General features: G+C 42.9%; 1 protein-coding gene across 6 annotated transcripts in view; it reads right to left on the bottom strand.

Moving 5' to 3' along the window:
* LOC137431750 (poly(rC)-binding protein 3) overlaps positions 1–20,404 on the bottom strand; it is a 340,441-nt gene that overhangs the window by 209,956 nt on the left and 110,081 nt on the right. For all 6 annotated transcript variants that reach the window (XM_078782431.1, XM_078782427.1, XM_078782428.1 and 3 more), the window contains exon 2: positions 4,626–4,793. In XM_078782431.1, coding sequence (XP_078638557.1) covers positions 4,626–4,793 — 168 coding nt within the window. The remainder of the gene's footprint in view (positions 1–4,625; positions 4,794–20,404) is intronic.

The following is a 20,404-nucleotide window of genomic DNA, read 5'->3' on the forward strand; positions in this document are numbered from 1 at the left end:
TCCAAGATAGCGGCGGCCGCCATCTTGAATTCTGAGAAATGCTCAACATTGCACAAGTAGCAACCAAGCTAATTTGACTCTCCTAACTATATAGAACACATTTCCGTGAAAAACGTTCGCAGTAGTTAACATTGCAGGGTCTCATAAAGGAATATAAGGGCGGCAACTAGACTATGCACACACGTGACAGACTTTATTTTCCGGGTAACTCTGCTAGTCTATAAATAACTAAGTGAGTAAATGGAGAATGTAAATAAAGTTAGGGGAAGTAAATATAATGGTATTCACAATATGATCATGATAATGGTACATAATGCTTATGATAATTCACAGTGATAATGATAATGGTACATAATGCCAATGATAATTCACAGTGATAATGATAATGGTACATAATGCCAATGATAATTGTACATCATGATAATGGTACATAATGCTCATGATAATTGTACATCATGATAATGGTACATAATGCTCATATATATATTTTTCATATATATAAAAAATATAACTATATTTTTTTTAATACAAGATCGAGGCTCGTGTAAGGGCTAGCACATTAAACACACATCATCACATAAAATACAAAAAACATAAACGGACACATAAAACAAAGGGAGGGGGAGACAAGATGGGGAGAGAGGGAAGCACACAAGCACAACAGTAGAGAACAGCGACATTGGGAGATCTGTGGAAGGGAGAGGGCTGGGGAGGAGAGGGGGGGGGGGGGTAGGGGTACACGGTATAAAACAAATTGACACTACCAGGAATTTCAGGAATGAAGTTGGTGATTGAAAGAGGTGGATTTGGCGTGTATTAACGGGGATAGAAAAGATCAAGGTTTTGGATGGGGGAAGATAAGAGATGGTGGTGAACAGCTGTTTTAAAGACCTGGAGGGAGGAGAGGGATTGAAGAGAGTGTGGGAGGTTGTTCCAGAGGCGAGAGAAAGAGAAATAAAAGAGTGAAGGTGAGCAGAGAGTCTTGATTTTGGCAGTTTCACAAGAAGAGGGATGCTGGCAGATCTTGTGCAACCTGCAGGAATATTTGGGGGACAAAGCACAGACAGAGCTGGGGGAGCTAGGCCAGAGAGGAGTCGGTAGAAGACAGAAATACCACCAACCTGCCTGCGGTGAGAGAGTGAAAGGCCCTCAGAATCAGCTACATCGCGGGAGTTACCCATGATCCTGGAGGCTTTGGTTTCAACAGCGTGAAGACGAGCCAGGTGTGAGGCAGGCAGGAGCCCAGTGGGGAGAGCAGTATTCCATCAAGCTGCAGATGAAAGCTTTGTATGTGGTGAGGAGCTCAGAGGTGCCAAGGAAGGACTTTGCATGATGGAGGATGCCCAGTCGGCGACTGGCTTTGGAGGCCAGCTTGGAAATGTGGTTTTCCCAGGAAAGATCATGGCTGACAGTGAGGCCCAAACGCTTCAGTGACAGAACTTAATTAAGAGGATTGTTGAGAAAGTAGATTGGAGGGTTGTCCAGACGGTATTTTTGAAGAGACATAGTGAGAGTGAGATTTGTCAGTATTGAAAGACATGTTCCACTTGTTTTACCATTTTGTGATTTTGTACAGGTCTGCAGAGAGTGAAGAGGCTGCAGACTGCCGATCTGAGGGTTGAGATATGTAGCGGCAGAGAGTGGAGTCATCAGCAAAGAGATAGAGAGGATTTTCCAGAGAGTCGGAAAGATCATTAATGAAGACCAGAAAAAACACAGGGCCCAGAACACTGCCTTGGGGAAATCTAGCCTGAACATGAAGGGGAGATGAGAGAAATCCATTCAGGGCCACACGTTGACTGAAACTGGAGAGTTAGTCCGCAAGCCAAGCGTGGAGGTTTCCATGGATACCATATGAGGAGAGTTTGGTGGGCAGAGTGGGGTGCCAGGTCGTATCGAAGGCACGAGATATGAAAAGAGTGACAGCTCTGATTTCTTGTTTGACATCGAGGACCTCCATCCATTGTTGAGACAGCAGAAGCAGCATGTCCAGAGTAGAGTGACCTGGTCTGAATCCAAATTGATGATCAGAGATCAAGCCATTGGAGAAGAGGAAGGATTTAATATCAGAAGTGATGACGGATTCCAGGCTGATTGGTCTGTAGTTGCAAGAAAAATTGCTCATGTAAACGTGGAACCTGAAGCTGTATATTTAATTTGGATTGCCAATTACATCACAGTCTGTTGTTGCGAGGCACCTTTTTGTGATCATAGTTGTTTCACTTGTCTTCATTGTGTGACCGCCATAAAGATTCAAGCCCAGCATTTATAAGTTATAGTAACACTGATCAAATGTATAAGAATTACTTGTACTTCTTTGTCTACATATTTTCAGTAAATACATAGTTATCTATCTATAATTCCAGTAATCTCTGTGTGTGTGTCTGTGTGTGTGTGTGTGTGTGTGTGTGTGTGTGTGTGTGTTTGTCTGTGACCACTGTTTCTCGACAACCACGGGTCCGATATACTTGAAACTTGCCAGGTATATTGCTGGGGACCTGAGGATGTGCCTTTTCAAGGTTTCATATTAATCGGAGAAGTAGTTACCGAGCTATGGCGATTTATTTACCAAACTCCGCAAGCCGTTCGCTTTGGCTTTGCGAATTGGACCAAACCATTTCATGTAAATAGAGGGGGGGGATTGTCACCGTACTCGCAAGCCGTTCGCTTTGGCTTTGCGAATGGACCAAACCATTTCATGGACCAAACCATTTCATGTAAATAGAGGGGGGGGGGGATTGTCACCGTACTCGCAAGCCGTTCGCTTTGGCTTTGCGAATGGACCAAACCATTTCATGTAAATAGAGGGGGGGGGGATTGTCACCGTACTCGCAAGCCGTTCGCTTTGGCTTTGCGAATGGACCAAACCATTTCATGTAAATAGAGGGGGGGGATATAATTTTAGATATATATATAGTACGGGCATGCCCTAGTATCTCCAATTTGGAATACAAGTCTGCTTTTAAGATGTCTAATCTGGGTTCAGTTTGCAGCCCTAACTAGAAACTATTATCCTTGTGCTTCACAGACCCCGGCGTCGCATCAATGGCTGTGCCCTCCTTCCGAGGGGATTACAGGCCTGTTGTCTCACCTGAGAGAATTTCCTTAGTGGACGTTAAATATCTAGCGTTATCTTTCAAAAAGAGTAGGCCATTGTTTGCCGATACCCTGGCCAAATTATAAATTGCTGCCATGGCTAAAGAGATGTTTCAATAGCACAATGCGATAGCATAGCAATCTGTTCAGGTTAAATTTTCTGCTCTGGAAATGTTCGCCGTCGGTCATTGGTGTCCTGAGGACCTTACAAAAAAAACATGGGAACAGAGAGCAATAAGAACAACAAGAAACACGTCTATCATCATGTGTGATATAATCAAATGTGAATGTATCCAAATAACACCAGCTTAGAGATATGCCTGGTGTTGGCTTAGCGGTTAGGGTGCCGGCTTGGGATCCTAGGATCCCGAATTCGAATCCCGGTCGATCGCTGAATTAACGCCAGGGGGGTTGACTCAGCCTGTCATCCTTCCGAGGTCGGCAAATTGAGTACCAGCTTGCTGGGATGAATGATCCCGGTGTGTACCCCGGTTTAGAATAGGTACACCGTATCCCTGCGCATCGCAAGAGGCGACCAAGGGTTGGCGTCAGGAAGGGCATCCGGCCATAAAAACATTGCCTCAAACAGGGAACCATGATTGTCATGGGGCCCGCAAGGCTAACCCTCGCTCTAGCGGGGAAAATGGCCTTAAAACGATCATTCATTCATTAGAGATAAATAGATATAACTTAAGAAAAGCAAATTCAGTCGATTCCAGATCTATACTTTAAGAGAGCCGTTTGCCTGTCTGTCACCGTTTTAATCACAGATGGCTGAACGGATCTTCATCAAACTGTCAATTTCATCAATAAGTGCCTAGGAGGGTTTTAGGCAAAAACATTCTTAGAATTTCATTTTTAAAAAGTTAGATTTTTTTGAATTTTTAAGATCGCGCTATCGTGCCAGGGCCTTTGAAGCTATATGTGAAAAGTAATAGAAAATTATCCCCAATTAGTATGTGTGTGGTTGTTATATTTTCCTTAGTGGGTGTCGCCAAGTGTTTTAGGCACCCACAAAAAATAGAAAAAAAACATCGATTTCTTCAAAATGTCAACAAGAATATCACAGGGCAACGCCAGGTACTGCTGCTGGCATATCATGAGGAACACTCGTTATCATGAATTTAATTAATTCTATTTTTCCCTTTTCAGATTTATTAATTTAAATAATTGCCAAAAGAATTGAGACATTGCAGAGAAATTCAGTAAAACTTATCATATCCAGTTCATTAAGTAATAACGTGGCGCTCGTATGAATTGCAGATCAAACCACATGAAGAGAAAAGGAGGGTTTATATTTAGATTTGTTGTTTGAGCAATGCCATGTTCAAGGTATGAGGCTCGCGTGCCCTAAGCCCCAGGGAGTGCCCTTTATATTCTCTTTATTTGGGGAAGGGGAGTGTTTCAGCATATCGAATTTTCAACACAATTACCAGTCCAGATACCACAACTGTTTCTTAAAAACGTGACTCTACTGCATTGCCTTCAATTCTGCTAGGCCTTGTGTCTATGACTGTTGCGTAATGCACCTTGCCATGCATAAGCAATCGAATAGTAAGTGTCACATTGGCGTTTCCATCTTTTCCCCCCTCCATGCCAACACCTCCACCGCCTGGCTCTCCGGCGTGCAGGCTCGTGCACTCACTCTCAGGAATCCAGGAGGGTACAGGCGTAGGAAAGGTCAAACACGGGTATACCTGTGGGGGTGTTCGGGGAAGTAGAGTGAGAAAAGGACTACAGTTATTCACCAGCAGCAGTTTTCAATGTTCATGAAGACAATGAGGGAAAAAATTTATTGATGAAGAAAGCAACTGTGATATAATTGTGCATTCTGCTGTCTGTTACAATGACTCACAGAGTGCAAGTCAAAAAAACAACATTGGATTGCTGATGCCAGATTCCCCTGGGAACTTTCAACAAGTGATTTGACCGACAGATATTCCAATACTGTGACAATGTGGAAAATTGTAGGAACATGTTTCTTGCAATGGCCATACAGTGCAGCTTGAAATATACACATTGAAGGATGAAGTGAAGAAGAGGAGAAACAATGAAAACTATAAGGGCAATCGGTAGAGCGCATACCTCCGCCACGCTGAACTGTTGATGGTTTGTATCCCACTGATTGGCCGGATCTCGATTCGGACCTGAACCAAAATTTAATCGGCTTGTTCTTGTCACCTAACCAACTCATCCACCAAGTTTTGTCCCAATATGTCCATAACCGTTTTGAGATATCGTACTATATACTCTATCGTTTTTTTGGCCCTATCTCTCAACTGTAAAGAATCACTTAAATGACCAAACATAACCTCTGACCTTTAATGTCTTGACCCAAAAGTATAATCAGCTCATCTTTACTGTACTTGCACCATGTTTGATTGAAATCCCTTCAGCTGTTCTCAAGTGTCACATTTTTACCTGACATGACCTCTGACCTCTGACCTCTTGATGCCAAAATTGAATCAGTTCATTTTTGCATCGCAATATACACTTACAACAAGTTTGGTTAAAATCCCATCACTGGTTCTCAAATTCGCACAGCAACCTACGTGGCAAAGAAGGTTTTTAGCCGAAGTGCACCGGCTCACGACTAGTTTTACATTGTGTCAGATAAATATAGGATTCTGTCGAAAGATCATTCGATTCAGAATCCTGGGTCACAATTAGATGAGCTCCAATTGGTGAAACTGCTGTGTTCCGGTGGCTTCATAGTTGATGTGGCCCGTGCAATGAAAGATTCACAATCAGGGGCAGCTGGCAGGCATTGTGGTTAACTTGATTATATAAGCGCTCGTGGGCCTTTCATGGAAAAAAAAAACTCCAGATGGCTACCTCCTTTGGGAAAACCAATCCATAGTACAATAGAGACTTCTTACTTCTCATACAAACATATTTACACACGGTTTACTTTCCATTGAAACATTCCTGAAGGCATTTGCCTCCATAGATAAACTAAGCCAATGCAGTTTTAGACCTAGAAAGACCACACAGCACAATATTGGGGACACAAACATCAGCCGGAATCTTCATCATGAGGATAACTTTCAAGAAGGCTGCAAATAATTTGATTCGAAATAATACGATTCAAATAAAATGCAAAACGTCTTTTCACATTGACACCATCTTGGCTATGAGAGCGTATAAACCAAACCTGAATCATAAACCCACAAAAAATAAATCATTAGTAACCGTTCAATTTGGAAGATCATTCCATCCACCCATTAAACTGACCACACACCGTCATACACACAAGGCGATGATGAAAACGACGCTGCCTGACCATCTGCTCATTTCAGTCAAGTGATGCCAAACCATCCCCTCCCCCTCTCATTCCTCCCCCCAACTCACTTTGGGAGGATCCTCAACACCAGGCACTGCACAATGCCTGCACAGGCCCAGGTGAAGACCACTTGGTAGTCAGAATATCTGACCTGAGCTGTGCCAGCCTGGCAGATATGCTAGTTGGTCGTGCTTTCAAATTTTCATCTTCCCAACTACAACCGGTCTGTTACGGTCCATCAACATGTCAGGAAATTTATACGCTGGCATACAAAAGACAGCAACAGACCCCAAAAATCTATAACGTGCTGATCTCAGCATCAAATAAAGACATTTGTTTCAATAACAAATCATAAAGATCAAAATATCATGGTACAATATTGATCCAGCAAAAGTTGCAGAGTTTGAGAAAGTTAATTGTGATCAAACATGTATAATCTTCACATGATCCCGCTCAACAAACCCTCTCGCAATAACACTCCCCCCAACCCCCAAAAAGTGTAAAAGTGCTACAATTTCGTAAGAAAAAGGAAAAAAAAGAAAAGTTTCAAGAAAAAAAAAAGAAAAAATAGAAAAGTTTTCTTTTCAAATGGTTTTTCTTTGCTAAGAAAAAAAAACGTTTTTCAAGTTTCAAGAAGAAAAAAATTCAAGAATTTCGGAAAGTACTGCAGGATAATGGTTCTAATGAAAATGTTTAATTTCTTCAGCAATAATTCAATTCACCTGGTTGTGATGGTTTCGACAAGACTCATGCATTCCCTTTGTCGATATTAAAGGTGTGACCCCAGATGGCCTGGAAGCAAGATGTTCAATGAATGCCGACAAAGTCAAGACCTAATTTAAACTGCTCAGCAAGTTTACACCCTGATCCACAGAGGGTAAAATCATCGAAAGATGTTTCAAATCGGCAATTAATTTCGGATAAATGAAACCCACTCAGACATAACTGCCGTTCTATTTTTGCTGTACCCACATGACACTTATTTTGATTATCGCCATCTGCTACGATCTTCATTCCGGTGCACATAGATGCAACCGGAGGCATCTCTCCATGAAAGTCTCCCCGGCTAAGTAAAGTTATCCAAAGGAAGAATGATAGCGTGTGTGCCTTGAGGTGACAGTTACCTGAATCCGCAGCTGTTAACACAAGTACAATTTTAACTCAAACCACAACTCCATGTGTAAAATCTCACAACACACCAGTCGCATATGTTTTGGGTGATTTGGTAAGCATCACGAGGAGCAATTTATATGCTCATACTTTAGGTCCGACCTCGCAAACAACATTGCTATCGTGGTACTCAAAGAAATGCTGTCTCGGCTGTCCTTTTCAGTTTCACTCAATCATCTTGTGACAACAACCTCCCCAAACAAATTTCCTGTGATAGCATCAGCTATATTGGAAGAGGAAAACTAGAAAGAGCAATCAGAGATTGCAGACCCTTGGCATGATGTGTTTTAGTGTTTTATTAAAGCTTTTGTGTTAAAACAAATATGGCGGCCGAACCACACGACCAATGACGTCATCAATAAAAAAAATTTCCACCAATTTATCCCCAGATGATGCTCAATAAATTTCATCTTGATCGGATGAAGTTTTGTACTTGTCGAATTATGACGTCATAATGGAGGCACCTATGACATCATTAATATATTTTATTACCCATGAAGAGTTATTTAAAATGAGCCATGTCTGAATTTTTTATATGCAGCACTTTCGGAGATATAGAGGTGCAAATTTTTTCGGTTTTTCCAAGATGGCGAACATACCACGTGACCTATGACATCGTAAATGTCATTTTAAAAATCCACAGGTGGCGCTGAACATATGGTGAAAAATTCCTGTCAATCAGACCAACGGTTGCAGAGAAAATCATATTTATTCTGTGCGGACAAACAAACAGACAGACAGACAGACAAACGGACTCAAATGCAATACCCTCTCCTCTCGCGAGGGTAATAAAGTCAAATAAACGGAGAGTCAGAAGGGGGAATCCCATGCCAAACTTATCTATGCACCTGCCATTGTGAATTTTGGGTAGGAGGTGAAGGGGTTTTGCATGTTTGTAGATGTTAAAGAATTACAATGAAAAGTACAAATAACAACAAGAAAGAGCAATCAGAGATGGCAGACCCTCGCCAGGATGTATTTAGTGGTTTTTAAGGCTTTTGTGTTAAAACAAATATGGCGGCCTCACCACGTGACCAATGACATCATTTTTTTTTCCTCCACCAATTTAGCCCTAGATGATGCTCAAGAAATTTCATCTTGATGGATGACGTTTTGTACCTGTCGAATTATGACGTCATAATTGAGGCACCTATGACATCATCATTAACATATGTTATTCCACATGGAGAGCTCTTTACAATGAGCCATGTCTCAATTTTTTCTATTCATCACTTTCGGAGATATAGAGATTGAGGAAGATCTATGATTGAGGAAGAAGAAGCAGGAGCTCGAGCTTTAACGAAGGGATTCCAATGGCAACAGTGATTATTCTACCACAGCAGGAACTTTTCACAAGGACATGAGAGGAGCACAAAAAAGGAAATATAGCAATACTTCTCAAAGCAATAGAAAAATATGTTAAAGTACAAGGAAGGAGGAAAAAAAACAACAACATGCTATAAAAGATCCTTTGTGTGTTTTACATCATTTTGTATCCTCATTAACACTCATAGATAGACATGCAAAATGTTAATGAAGTACACATGCTGTATTCTCATTAAATGCATAAGCAAACTGGCAGGCGCAAGCCTAGTAATACTAATAATAATCTATATATAATTATGAAGCAAGTGTTTGTATGTATGTATGTGTCCACTCTTCACCCAATGGTTGGACAGCTGACCTGACACCACCCACAATTGTAACCTGAAATACTTAACCTAAAGTACCCAGAGGACCCAAAATACACCCCCCCACCGCCAAGGACACAAATCACCGAGAAGACCCTGATGACCAAAAATACTTTGAGCACCCAAAATATCCCAAAAGACCCCGATGACAAAAAGGACCCAGAGGAACCAAAGGAACCAAAGGACCCCAAACAACAAAAATACCCAAAAGACCCTGAAGACCCAAAAGACCACAAAATACCCCAAAGACCTAAAAGGCTGAAAAGACCCAATGGACCCCAAAGACCCTTAAAGACCAAAATACCGAAAAGACCCCAAAGACTAAAAAGACCCCAAATACTGAAAAAACCCAGAATACCCCCCAAAAAACTCTTAACGGAGAACCCAATCACAATGTTTTTTCTGAAAAGCCGTTGGCAATCATTAATCACGATCTAATATGAAGGAAATATTTTTTATATGCCAATCACAAAGTGCCGAAAACAACCCTAGAATGTCGATTTTCGAGTTTGCCAGTGATGTCACATTGCAAACTCACCATGATTATGCCAGTGACGGTACATAGAGAAACGGTGCATTGAGAGCTCAGATTCCGATATGGTGGAGGGGATGTGGGGTGGTCGTGGATATTGTTAGCTAGGGTGACGGTTGAAGGGGGGTAGTGTGGAGACGGCAGGGTGGGGGGAGGAGTGTGGGGTGGTCATGGGTATTGTTAAATAAGGTGATGGTTGATGAGGGATTGTGAGAGGGGGAGGAGCTGGAGTAGGGAGAGGGGTGTGGGGTGGCCATGGGTATTGTTAGTTCGGGTGACGGTTGACGGGGGATAGTAAGGGGATGGTGGAGTGGGGTGAGGGATGTGGGTTGTTGTAGGTATTGTTAGCTCGGGTGATGGTTGATGGGGGATGTGGAGGGGAGTGGTGTGGGGTTGCCATGGGTATTGTTAGCTCGGGTGATGGAGGATTGAGAGGGGATGGCAGAGGGGAGGGGTGTGGGGTTGTCATGGGTATTGTTAGCTCGGGTGATGGTTGATTGTGAGGAGATTGCAGAGGGGAGGGGTGTGAGGTTGTCATGGGTATTGTTAGCTCGGGTGATGGTTGATTGTGAGGAGATTGCAGAGGGGAGGGGTGTGAGGTTGTCATGGGTATTGTTAGCTAGGGTGACGTTTGATGTTGTTTTTTTTCTGTAAAATTGAGATTCCTCAAAAACCAAGGCAACCTAAGTTCAATATAAATCAGCAAGAGCAATATTACCAAAGGAAATCAGCAAGAAATCCAAGTCAAAGCAGTTGTTTCAGCAGAAAATGTCCGATGGCAGAAAAATGTGTGGCACGCTTGGAACAAGATCGTCCGTAAAGTCACCCGTAGGGCAGGTATTCTGCTAGTAATAACAGTAATAATAAATATAATAGCTTAAATAATATGATATGATCATTACATTTTTATATAAGTTTTGTAAATTGCACTCCGACAGTGCAGCATGTCACCAAGAATGATTTTGATGCAAAACCCAATTGTATGGTTAGCTAATTTCACTGCTCTGTTTTGAACATGCCATCTGGAACTTAAGTCACACCTCCAGGCTTTTCAGGAAGACGACATATAGCAAGAAAGGCCCTTATGAAAGATAGGCATCCTGCATACAAGAACAGACCAGCCCGTTTTCCCCCCAGATGATTCAATTACCATGTGAGATGTCGCAGAACAAATTGCTGTCAAATGTTGCCTGGGTGGGTGAGTTCATTCAATTTGCATTTGAAATGAAATCATATGGTACCAATTTACCTTCCGGAAGAGACACAGAGGCTATTTAGAAGTTTTTTTTTTCTCTGTCACACTCTCTCGCTCTCTGTCTCTCTGTCTCTCTCTGTCTGTCTCTCTCTCTCTACCTCTCCCTCTCCCTCCCCCTCCCCCTGTCTGTCTGTCTGTCTGTCTGTCTATATGTCTCTCTCTCTCTCTCTCTCTCTCTCTCTCTCTCTCTCTCTCTCTCTCTCTATATATATATATATATATATATATATATATATATATATATATATATATATATATATATATATATATCTTCCCTCCCTCTCTCTCCTTCTCCCTCCCTCTCTCCCTCTCTCCAGTGTGGCATTAATTTCACAAAATCTGCAGAAACATAAAAACCATAGTAAATCATGCCTAATCTTAAACTTTGAATGTAATGTTCCAAAGAAGCACAAATGAACATTGAGCTATTTCTTATAGAAGCACCGATAACCTCGATATTGCACTTTGGAATTATTTTAACACTTCACTGACTGCAAGTGATCAAGTCAGGGCAATGTTTATGGTTTTGGGAAAAACATTTGTTTAAGTTTAAGATTAGTCCAATTTTTCAAAACCATACCGAGACCATAATAGTTATGGCCTACTGTGATCCGTAAATCGTACATTTAGGGGCAGCTCAGCTTCGATTCATAAACCACCTTTTGCCAGCAAACGCCACATTACAGACTGCCGGGAGGTACCTGGGAAAAAAAAATCGGTTGAATTACACATCCCTCTTCCACCTTCTCCCAGCTACATAGTTGCTTATGCATAAAATGAGACACTTAACATTTTTTATGAACGAAACTATTACCTGGATGCTGTATGGTACAAGACTTCTTGTTAACTGCATCTGTCATATGGTCTTCGGAACTGGCACCTGGGCTTAATTAGAAGGATCAGCTTCATGGAAGAGCATTGGACAGAGGAATGAATGACGAGTTTAAAGAAGATTGGCCCATTCATCTGGGAGGAGAGTGCGATTGAATTATAATTAATATTTTAAAGGATCATCTCGAAATTTACCTTTCACGTTCTGCCTTATTCATTCCCTTCGTACCACGGAAGAAGACTGGTGAGTGAAATGTACTTAACAGAATAAATTATTTAAAAGGCCTATCGGTTTTCTGCTCTCATGCTTTGTACAAGAGACATGGACGAATTATTTAATTAAATACATTTCATTACTTTAAGGTATTCATTTAACATGATACAGTGTGGTACAATTGTACCCCCCATGTTAGAGTGTGCCGCAGCCATTGATAATATAACCATAAGGACAGTGCAAGAAGTGATACAATTTTAGGACTCTGATAGATGTACAATATTTATCAATGACTGTTACACAAACATGCTGATGATCAACCACAGCCAAATGATACACTAAACATACATACGGTCAGTCAGCACTTACCATCACCCCACGATTCTGCAAACCTTGGCAGCTTTTCTACCCTATCATATTTCCCTTTCAAAACAACGGCAAAAGGAAGCAGTTTCAAGGTGGTGAAATCCATCCCATCCCATGAGTATGGCATTGGATGTCATCACAAGTCTGGCGTAGGAAGCCGGGCCTGCTGATGAGATAGAAACGCATGGTGCGCACAAAGAACACAAAGTAAAGTCTGCAGAAAAGATTCTCAAACTCGAACGGACACACACCCACCAGTGGAAACGAATTTCCGTCGAGATTCCTATTCAGACGTCCTCAAAGCAACAACACCGAGCAAACATTTCATCTTTGAACATAAAGCTACAAAGTTGACGTCACATTGAGACACGGCCTATGCTGCGGGTGTGTTTTTGCACATTATTGATGCGGTAGATTATACCAGAATTGATAGGCCTAATTACACCACCATTAGGTCTTTGGCCTAGACCTAGTTTAGAGGAATGAACAAGGCTAGTGTTGATCTGCGTCGCCGGACGGATGGAACAATGGATGGAATCAATGGGACGTTGATTGAGGTTTGCTAACTGCCATTGGAGGCGAGGAGAAGCTGACATTTTGTGCGTTCACCCTTCGTTGGTGCTAAATTAACCCTAATTTAACCCACTGACAAAATGTTAACACCTGAAAGTCAACCTATTGCCTCCAACGGTGGCTTGCATATCTTAACCAATGCCACATAGCAGTATCCCACTGATGGGTTGGATCTGTATGCGGACCTCAAACAAACAAAATATAATTCGCTTGTTCTTGTCACTTACCTAACTCATCCACTAGGTTTTGTCATAGGTCCTCCACAACTTCTTGAAATATTATGCTATTTATCGTTTTTTGCCCTATCACTCAATGGGAAGAATGGAAGATTTTAAAAACTCTTGTGTCCAGATCCCGATTTAGATTTTCACCAAAATTGAATCGATTCTTCCTTGTCACACACCCAACCGGTCTACCAGGTTTAATCCAAATCCATCCACAACTTTTTGAGATATCCTGTTCACAGACAGACGGACAAGCAGACAGTGGTGAAAACATAACCTCCATCCACCTTCGGTGGCGGAGGTAATAAGCCCGTGGGAAAATGGACTCTAGAATGTATAACATATCCACAAAATATTACAACACCAAAGAAAAGAAGGCGTTAAGCATTCCTGAGCTTATTCCTAACAAATGCCCAACAGGATTGTGCAGAAGTAGCACACTAATCCGTTGGTCTGGGCTTGATTCTTGACCCGACTATAAACTGTAGGATTGCTGCTTCGCAGGGAGGGCATTGCTTCATAAAGTATGCCGTCCTTCATATGTATATTAAGCTGGATGTTCCATCTACTACGATTAGTTGATGGACATTAAAGATCCCAAAGGCTTGTGGAGAGTTGTGATTTATGACTGGTTGCGACTCATGTATTTTATTATTAATGGTTGCGAGTTGCAAAGAGTTGCGAGCTATGAACAAGTTACAGGTTACTGGAACCCTGAACATGTTACAAATTTCTACCACCTTCATTTGAGCACCCTGTGATGGTGTGGGGACCAATTCTAAAATTGAAGCATTTCACGAATGCCCCCCGACGCTCTGCTAGAGGTATGGGCCTTCACACGTGGGCACAAAACAAACACACAGACACACATACCACACGCATATACCAGCAGTGACAACAGCAGTGACAGCAGTAACAACAATAGTGACAACTGGGAGAAAGGCAAAAGAGTAGTGGAAAAAAAAAAACGTTGGACAGATTGGGCTACAAAGGTATGTAGACATAGGTATTGTCTACAAAGGTAGGTAGACAAAGAAGAATCACTGGCATTCTAAGAAGAGGTCAGCTCAACTGGGACAGAGAATGAATCATTATTAATGCCCAAGACCAAGGAAAACACTACACTAATGGATTTCAGAAGATGGCAGGACTGAGTCAATCAGACAAGTGAAGGTTCTGCAAGGTAAAAAAAAACAGAAAGCACGATTCACCTCCTATCAGGATGTAAAAAACTCAAGTCAGAACAGCTGTACACCCAAAGACACAACAAGGTATTGTTACGAATTCCGGGTTTATGGGGGTTACAATTCAGGTCATTTCTTATTAATGTATATTCTATTAAAGGTTGTTGTGATTAAAGGGTCAGGAGCCCTTCTGGGAAAAACGAGACCGGAAACGGGATCGTGAAGAAGAGGAGGAGAAGAAAGGGCGGCCATCTTAAGCTTCGAGAGCTCCAACACGAGCGGAGGCGATCGTTACCTACTTTGGAACGGAGTTAGAAAAGCCCGTCTGACGAGAGGAGTTACCTGCGCGGGGTGATTGATTGCCGGTTACGTGTCAAGGTGCCGTGTGGTCCTGGAAGGAACCAAGCGCCCGATGCTGTTCGCCTCGACGCCTACGAGGGCGTGTACGGGTCGCACCTTGGGCCTGGCGCACGAAAGAGATTGGAGGGAGACGGTTGAGAGTTGAGACTGCAGCTTGAGACCGAGCCGCCGAACGTGAAGGACAAGGGAACCGTGCCTCGGTGAACCGAAGTCCGCGCGTCAGGAGAGCGCCGGATTACTGCGGAACCTGCGAAGTCGGGTATCCTCGCTGAGGTTGTCGAGTATCCTCACTCCCAGCCCCGGATTGGAATCGGACATAGATTCCCCGATCGCTGGATCGACTCGACGTCACCTGGGAGGCGTGCAGAGACATTGGGGGCAAGGGCCGTGAGTGTTGCCAACACTGTTGTGGGTTAAGGTGGCGCCACCTATACTATAGATAAGGATTGTATGGAAGTGCTGTAAACGCATTGTGATTCCTGTGCGGGATTTGGGAATATATTGGGGTTTGTTCGTAACCCTTGGTGTGGACTCATTATTGATCGACTTATTTTCACCCAAGGACCATACATCTTTCTGCCGGGGCTCCCCTCGAGGTTGACCCCGTAACAGTATGTAGATAATCCACTCGCATATTTGCTGAAATTCCACAAAACTCATGGAAATATGAACCAAAGGCAATAATTGAAAACAAGGACAGAACTCAGGAACAAAAAGGAAAATAAGGCATTGCTAATTGAGGTCTCCGTACCCAGTGAGTTTTGTCTAAATAACACAGAAATCAAGAAAATGACCAAATATCAAGACCTCAAGAGTAAAGTGAAAAGCTGTTGGAAGCTGAAGAGTGCCAAAACATTGTACCAGTAATAATTGGAGCAATGAGAACGATAAGGAAAAACTTCACAGAGACCTTAAAAACCATCTCTGGGAACATTACCAAAAAAGGAACTACAGTTTTTTTTTGTTTTTTTTTTTTGTATACTGAATTGAGGCTCGTGAAAGAGCTAAGTGGAGGCTGTATGGGGCTCAGTGATGATCCTGTAAAGAACCCTCGGAACAAAACACTGAGAACAACAAAACTTTACAACTTAGCCCATGAATCGCAATCCTTCACCGAAATTATGGTGGGTACATCGAGTTCTGGACTCTGTTCCACCATCTAAAACCCAAATTATGGACACAATAATGGGGGGGGGGGGGGGGGTGAGGGGGGGGTGAAACACAGTGACCTACAAGTAAGATGGTTGGGTTAGGTCAGGTTAATTCTCAATAGAAAATATCATATAGTATGGGATTAAGTACAATAGTAGTTGTGAATAGCAGATAAAACATTTCGAACAGAATAGACCATCATAGAGAGATTCCCAGGCCATGTTTCACCGAATAATCTTTGCAAAATCAATCCATGGAGCATGTCTCTTTCAGCACAGCAGTTGGAATATCCAATAGGGTTGTTAAAACAAATGCATTCTTCCATCGGCCTATTGCAATTCTCTGAGCTTATTGCTGAGTTTTTCTTGGAAGTGTTCAGCAAGCTAAACATTTGCACTTTAAAACATGCTGTGCAATGTTATACACTCACGACACAAAGGTTTGAGTCAAAATGATCTGACCGTTACAATGGGAACTTCTTTGTTTATTGAAATGATAACAGTTTGTGCAAACAAAATAATTACGTTGTCCTTTTTGACCTTCCCATCTGAGCACTTGTCTCCAAAACCATTCTCCTGGATATGATATATGTACTAACAACTACTCTATGGCCTTGTAATAAAATTAAAAAGTTCAAAAGAAGATTATAGGCACTCAAGCATGCTAAAAGTTTAAGCAATAAATATATGAAGTACAACAGAATGAGAAGTTACAAAAAAGAGTCTTGGTGGTGTAATGGTTTGTCTGCTTTGAGTCTGGGAGAGCGGTGGTTCAAACTCCGGCGAAGCCATGCCAAAGACTCCAAAAATGGTAGGTGATGCTACCTTGCTTGAAGCTCAGCACTTCAAAGGATAAGGAATGGACACCCATAGATTGGTAATTATATTGCATCCTTTGATGGGCCTAATGGCCTCTTCCTGCATCAAAAGTTCCTTGAAAGGGAACTCATCTATCTATAATTCCAGTAATCTCTGTTTGTGTGTCTGTGTGTATGTCTGTGTGTCTGTGTGTATGTCTGTGTGTCTGTGTGTTTGTCTGTGACCGCTGTTTCTCGACAACCACGGGTCCGATATACTTGAAACTTGCCAGGTATATTGCTGGGGACCTGAGGATGTGCCTTTTCAAGGTTTCATATTAATCGGACAAGTAGTTACCGAGCTATGGCGATTTCTTTACCAAACTCCGCAAGCCGTTCGCTTTGGACCAAACCATTTCATGTAAATAGAGGGGGGGGGGGGGGATTGTCACCGTACTCGCAAGCCATTCGCTTTGGACCAAACCATTTCATGTAAATAGAGGGGGGGATTGTCACCGTACTCGCAAACCGTTCGCTTTGGCTTTGCGAATGGACCAAACCATTTCATGTAAATAGAGGGGGGGGGGGGATATAATTTTAGATATATATATAGTACGGGCATGCCCTAGTATCATTAATTATTACTAGCAGAGTACCTGCCAAACGGGTGATTTTTTTCGAAGCATGCAACATGTTCTTCTGCCCCATACCCTTATTTGGGCGGTGTATAGGTGACTGTCCCATACCAACACCCATACCAAGACCCTCAATTACTCCCCACCCCCCTAAAAAAAATAACCTGAAAATGAAATAAAAAATTCAAACACCTCACTGCACTGGAAAACGTAGGGATAGGAATACAGCACTGTAGCGTTGGGACTTGTAATACCCGCTACCACCTGGGGGCGGTGCTACACAATGCACATTTACATAGATAATTGCAACAGCCCCCCTCCAACTCAAGACCATCGGCAAAGATAAAAACAATCCTATACACCGATTCGGGTCATGCTGATCCTATGTAGCAAGTGGGGATGTTATCGGGCAAGAACTGTACGAGGAGTAGCGCACCAAACACCGGTCCATCAATTATTGTAAGGATTACTAGGAAGAGCACCAGTCCCCAGTGATGGGAAAAGCAAGAAAGAGTATCCATCCCCAGTGATGGGGAAAGTTTAAATTATCTCTCAATTTAAATATATCAATTTAAATGATTTCATGGACATAAAAAGGTTAATTGTGTTGGATTATTGGTTTCACTCAGAGCTAAAGCCCTGACCTACTCATACCGCCCACCATGGAATGCCGGTGCAACATCGAGCGTCAGAGGTTAAATTTGTCCAACAAAAAAGAGGTCAAAATATCTTGCTTGCAAAATAACATTTGACAACATTACGCCTGTTCTCTTGTCATTTCAAAAGTTTGAAACGCAATGTGGGAAGCAGCCGCTGCAAACAGGAGACAGACAAACGCACAGACAGACACCATGGTTCACATAGATGACTTCCCTTTCAAAAGGAACTTCAACCCAGAAAGAGACCATTTGGCCCATCGAGCTCGCACAATGGTTGCCAACCTGTGACAGCTTTTTTGTATACAGAGTCGAGGCTTCGAAGCTCGTGGAAGAGCTAGAACACTTAATGGATCAGGAGGCAACAGGACAAAATGAATATTAATGAAAATGGGGAGGGGGATACACACCAATAGCATACACACAAACAGTTGAGTTGAAGGACAAAATAGAGGGCAACTTGGAAAAACAATGGTGGAGGGGGCAGGGGAGGAATGGTCTGGACAGGATGAATACAGAAGGAAACTTCTTCCACCTCCTCCTCCTCCTTCTTCCCCCTCTCTCCTCATCCTCCTGTCTATCCCTCCCTATCCCCCTACTCTCTATCCCCCCTCTCTCCTTCCCCATCTTAATAAACAAACTGTGATCAAATGCTGTATTTGTACATTTAAAATGTATCTTGTTTGGTATCATGCATTTCTTCTTGTTGAACGTTGAGCTCTACCTGCGTGAGGGGCTTTCAAATGCAGGAAGCGGCCACCGGAAACAGGAGACAGCTAAATGTGCGAACATAAAAACACACAGACAGACACCACACTTCACATTACCCTAAGGCCTAAGATATATTATATAAAGCACAAGAGAAAACTAGACAACTCTTGTATGGTGCTGTTCTCTATTGCGTTCTCATCTTGTGTAATACTGCGCATTGTTATTTGCATATTCTGTATCTATTATCTTATTCTAATATCTACCATCACTTTCTTTGTCTTGCAGATTGATTGTTCATCGTTGTTGCTAATAACCCTGCATTCAATTGATACATTATTGTTTATGAACAATCAACTCATCTGAAGATGCCTGCTGCAGTCTGCCCCTTCCCGAGCTGTGTCTACGTTACTGACAGCACCGACAATGCCGTTGCTGCTATCCAGCTCTCCATCCACGCCATGACTCACACGTCCATTGCACCAGCCAAACCGGACAAAGTCAGCCGTCCTCTTATCCAAACCGGCGGTACCAGCGAAGATTGGCAATATTTCACCAGAAGATGGGATGGTTACAAGGCAGCGACCCAGATAATCGGCAATGATGTTCGCGTTCAACTCCTTGAATGTTGTGATGCTAACCTACGACGTGACCTCCACCGCAGCAACCCACGCATTGAAATCAAGGACGAGGCAGCTATACTACAAGCCATTCGGTCCCTTGCTGTCCGAGAGGAGAATACTATGGTGTCCCGCGTCAACCTCCACAACATGCGACAGGACCGAGAAGAACCAATTCGTACCTACGCAGCCCGTCTGGCTGGTCAAGCTGAGATCTGCAAGTTTTCTGTTGTATGCTCATGCAATCCCCCTACTGATGTCGACTACACCAAGGACATGGTTCGCGATGTCCTATGTCGGGGACTCGCCGATCAAGATATACAACAGGACATTCTCGGCGATCAAAATCAGAACATGAGCTTGGAGGAAGTCCTCACTTTCGTAGAGGCCAAGGAAGCAGGGAAACGCTCCCAGAATGCCTTGCTCGATAGTGAAGGCGCTCATGGCGCAAGCCAATACAAAAACTGGAAGAACAAAAGAGCCCTGATCACTACCGACAAGCAGGCGGCCATTTGTAGTTATTGCGGCAAAACTGGTCATGGCAAACAGCCGAACATCGACCAAAGGCGTCAATTCTGCAATGCCTACGGGAAAACATGCAGTAAATGCGCCACTCGCGGCCATTTTGCACATGTCTGCCGGGGAGGCACGAAAAAGGCGGACAACAAACCTACGGACAAATCAATGGATGCTCATGATGTGGAAGAAAGCAGCCAGGTCCACGATCTCCTCTGCTCTGTCACGGAACGAGAAACGGCCATTTGGAAGCCGCAAATTAAAAGGGCCATGGCCACCTTGTCAACTCCACTACACCTCAACCACCATATATTTGACCACCTCTCTGGCTGGACAAAGAAGAAGTCTCAACCACAGCCGTACATAACACTCATAGCACGGATCGATAAGGAAGCTTATGACCATTTCGGCCAGCCACTGTCATCCCGACCAAAATCGGCCAGGCTCCAGGCCATGGCCGACACTGGCTGTCAAAGCTGCCTCACAGGACTCAATATTTTCCACAAACTCGGGCTGCGTAATGAAGACCTGTTACCTGTCAA

This window comes from Myxine glutinosa, chromosome 7 (genome assembly GCF_964187855.1).
Source record: "Myxine glutinosa chromosome 7, kmMyxGlut1.1, whole genome shotgun sequence".
Classification (NCBI taxonomy): Eukaryota; Metazoa; Chordata; class Myxini; order Myxiniformes; family Myxinidae; genus Myxine; species Myxine glutinosa.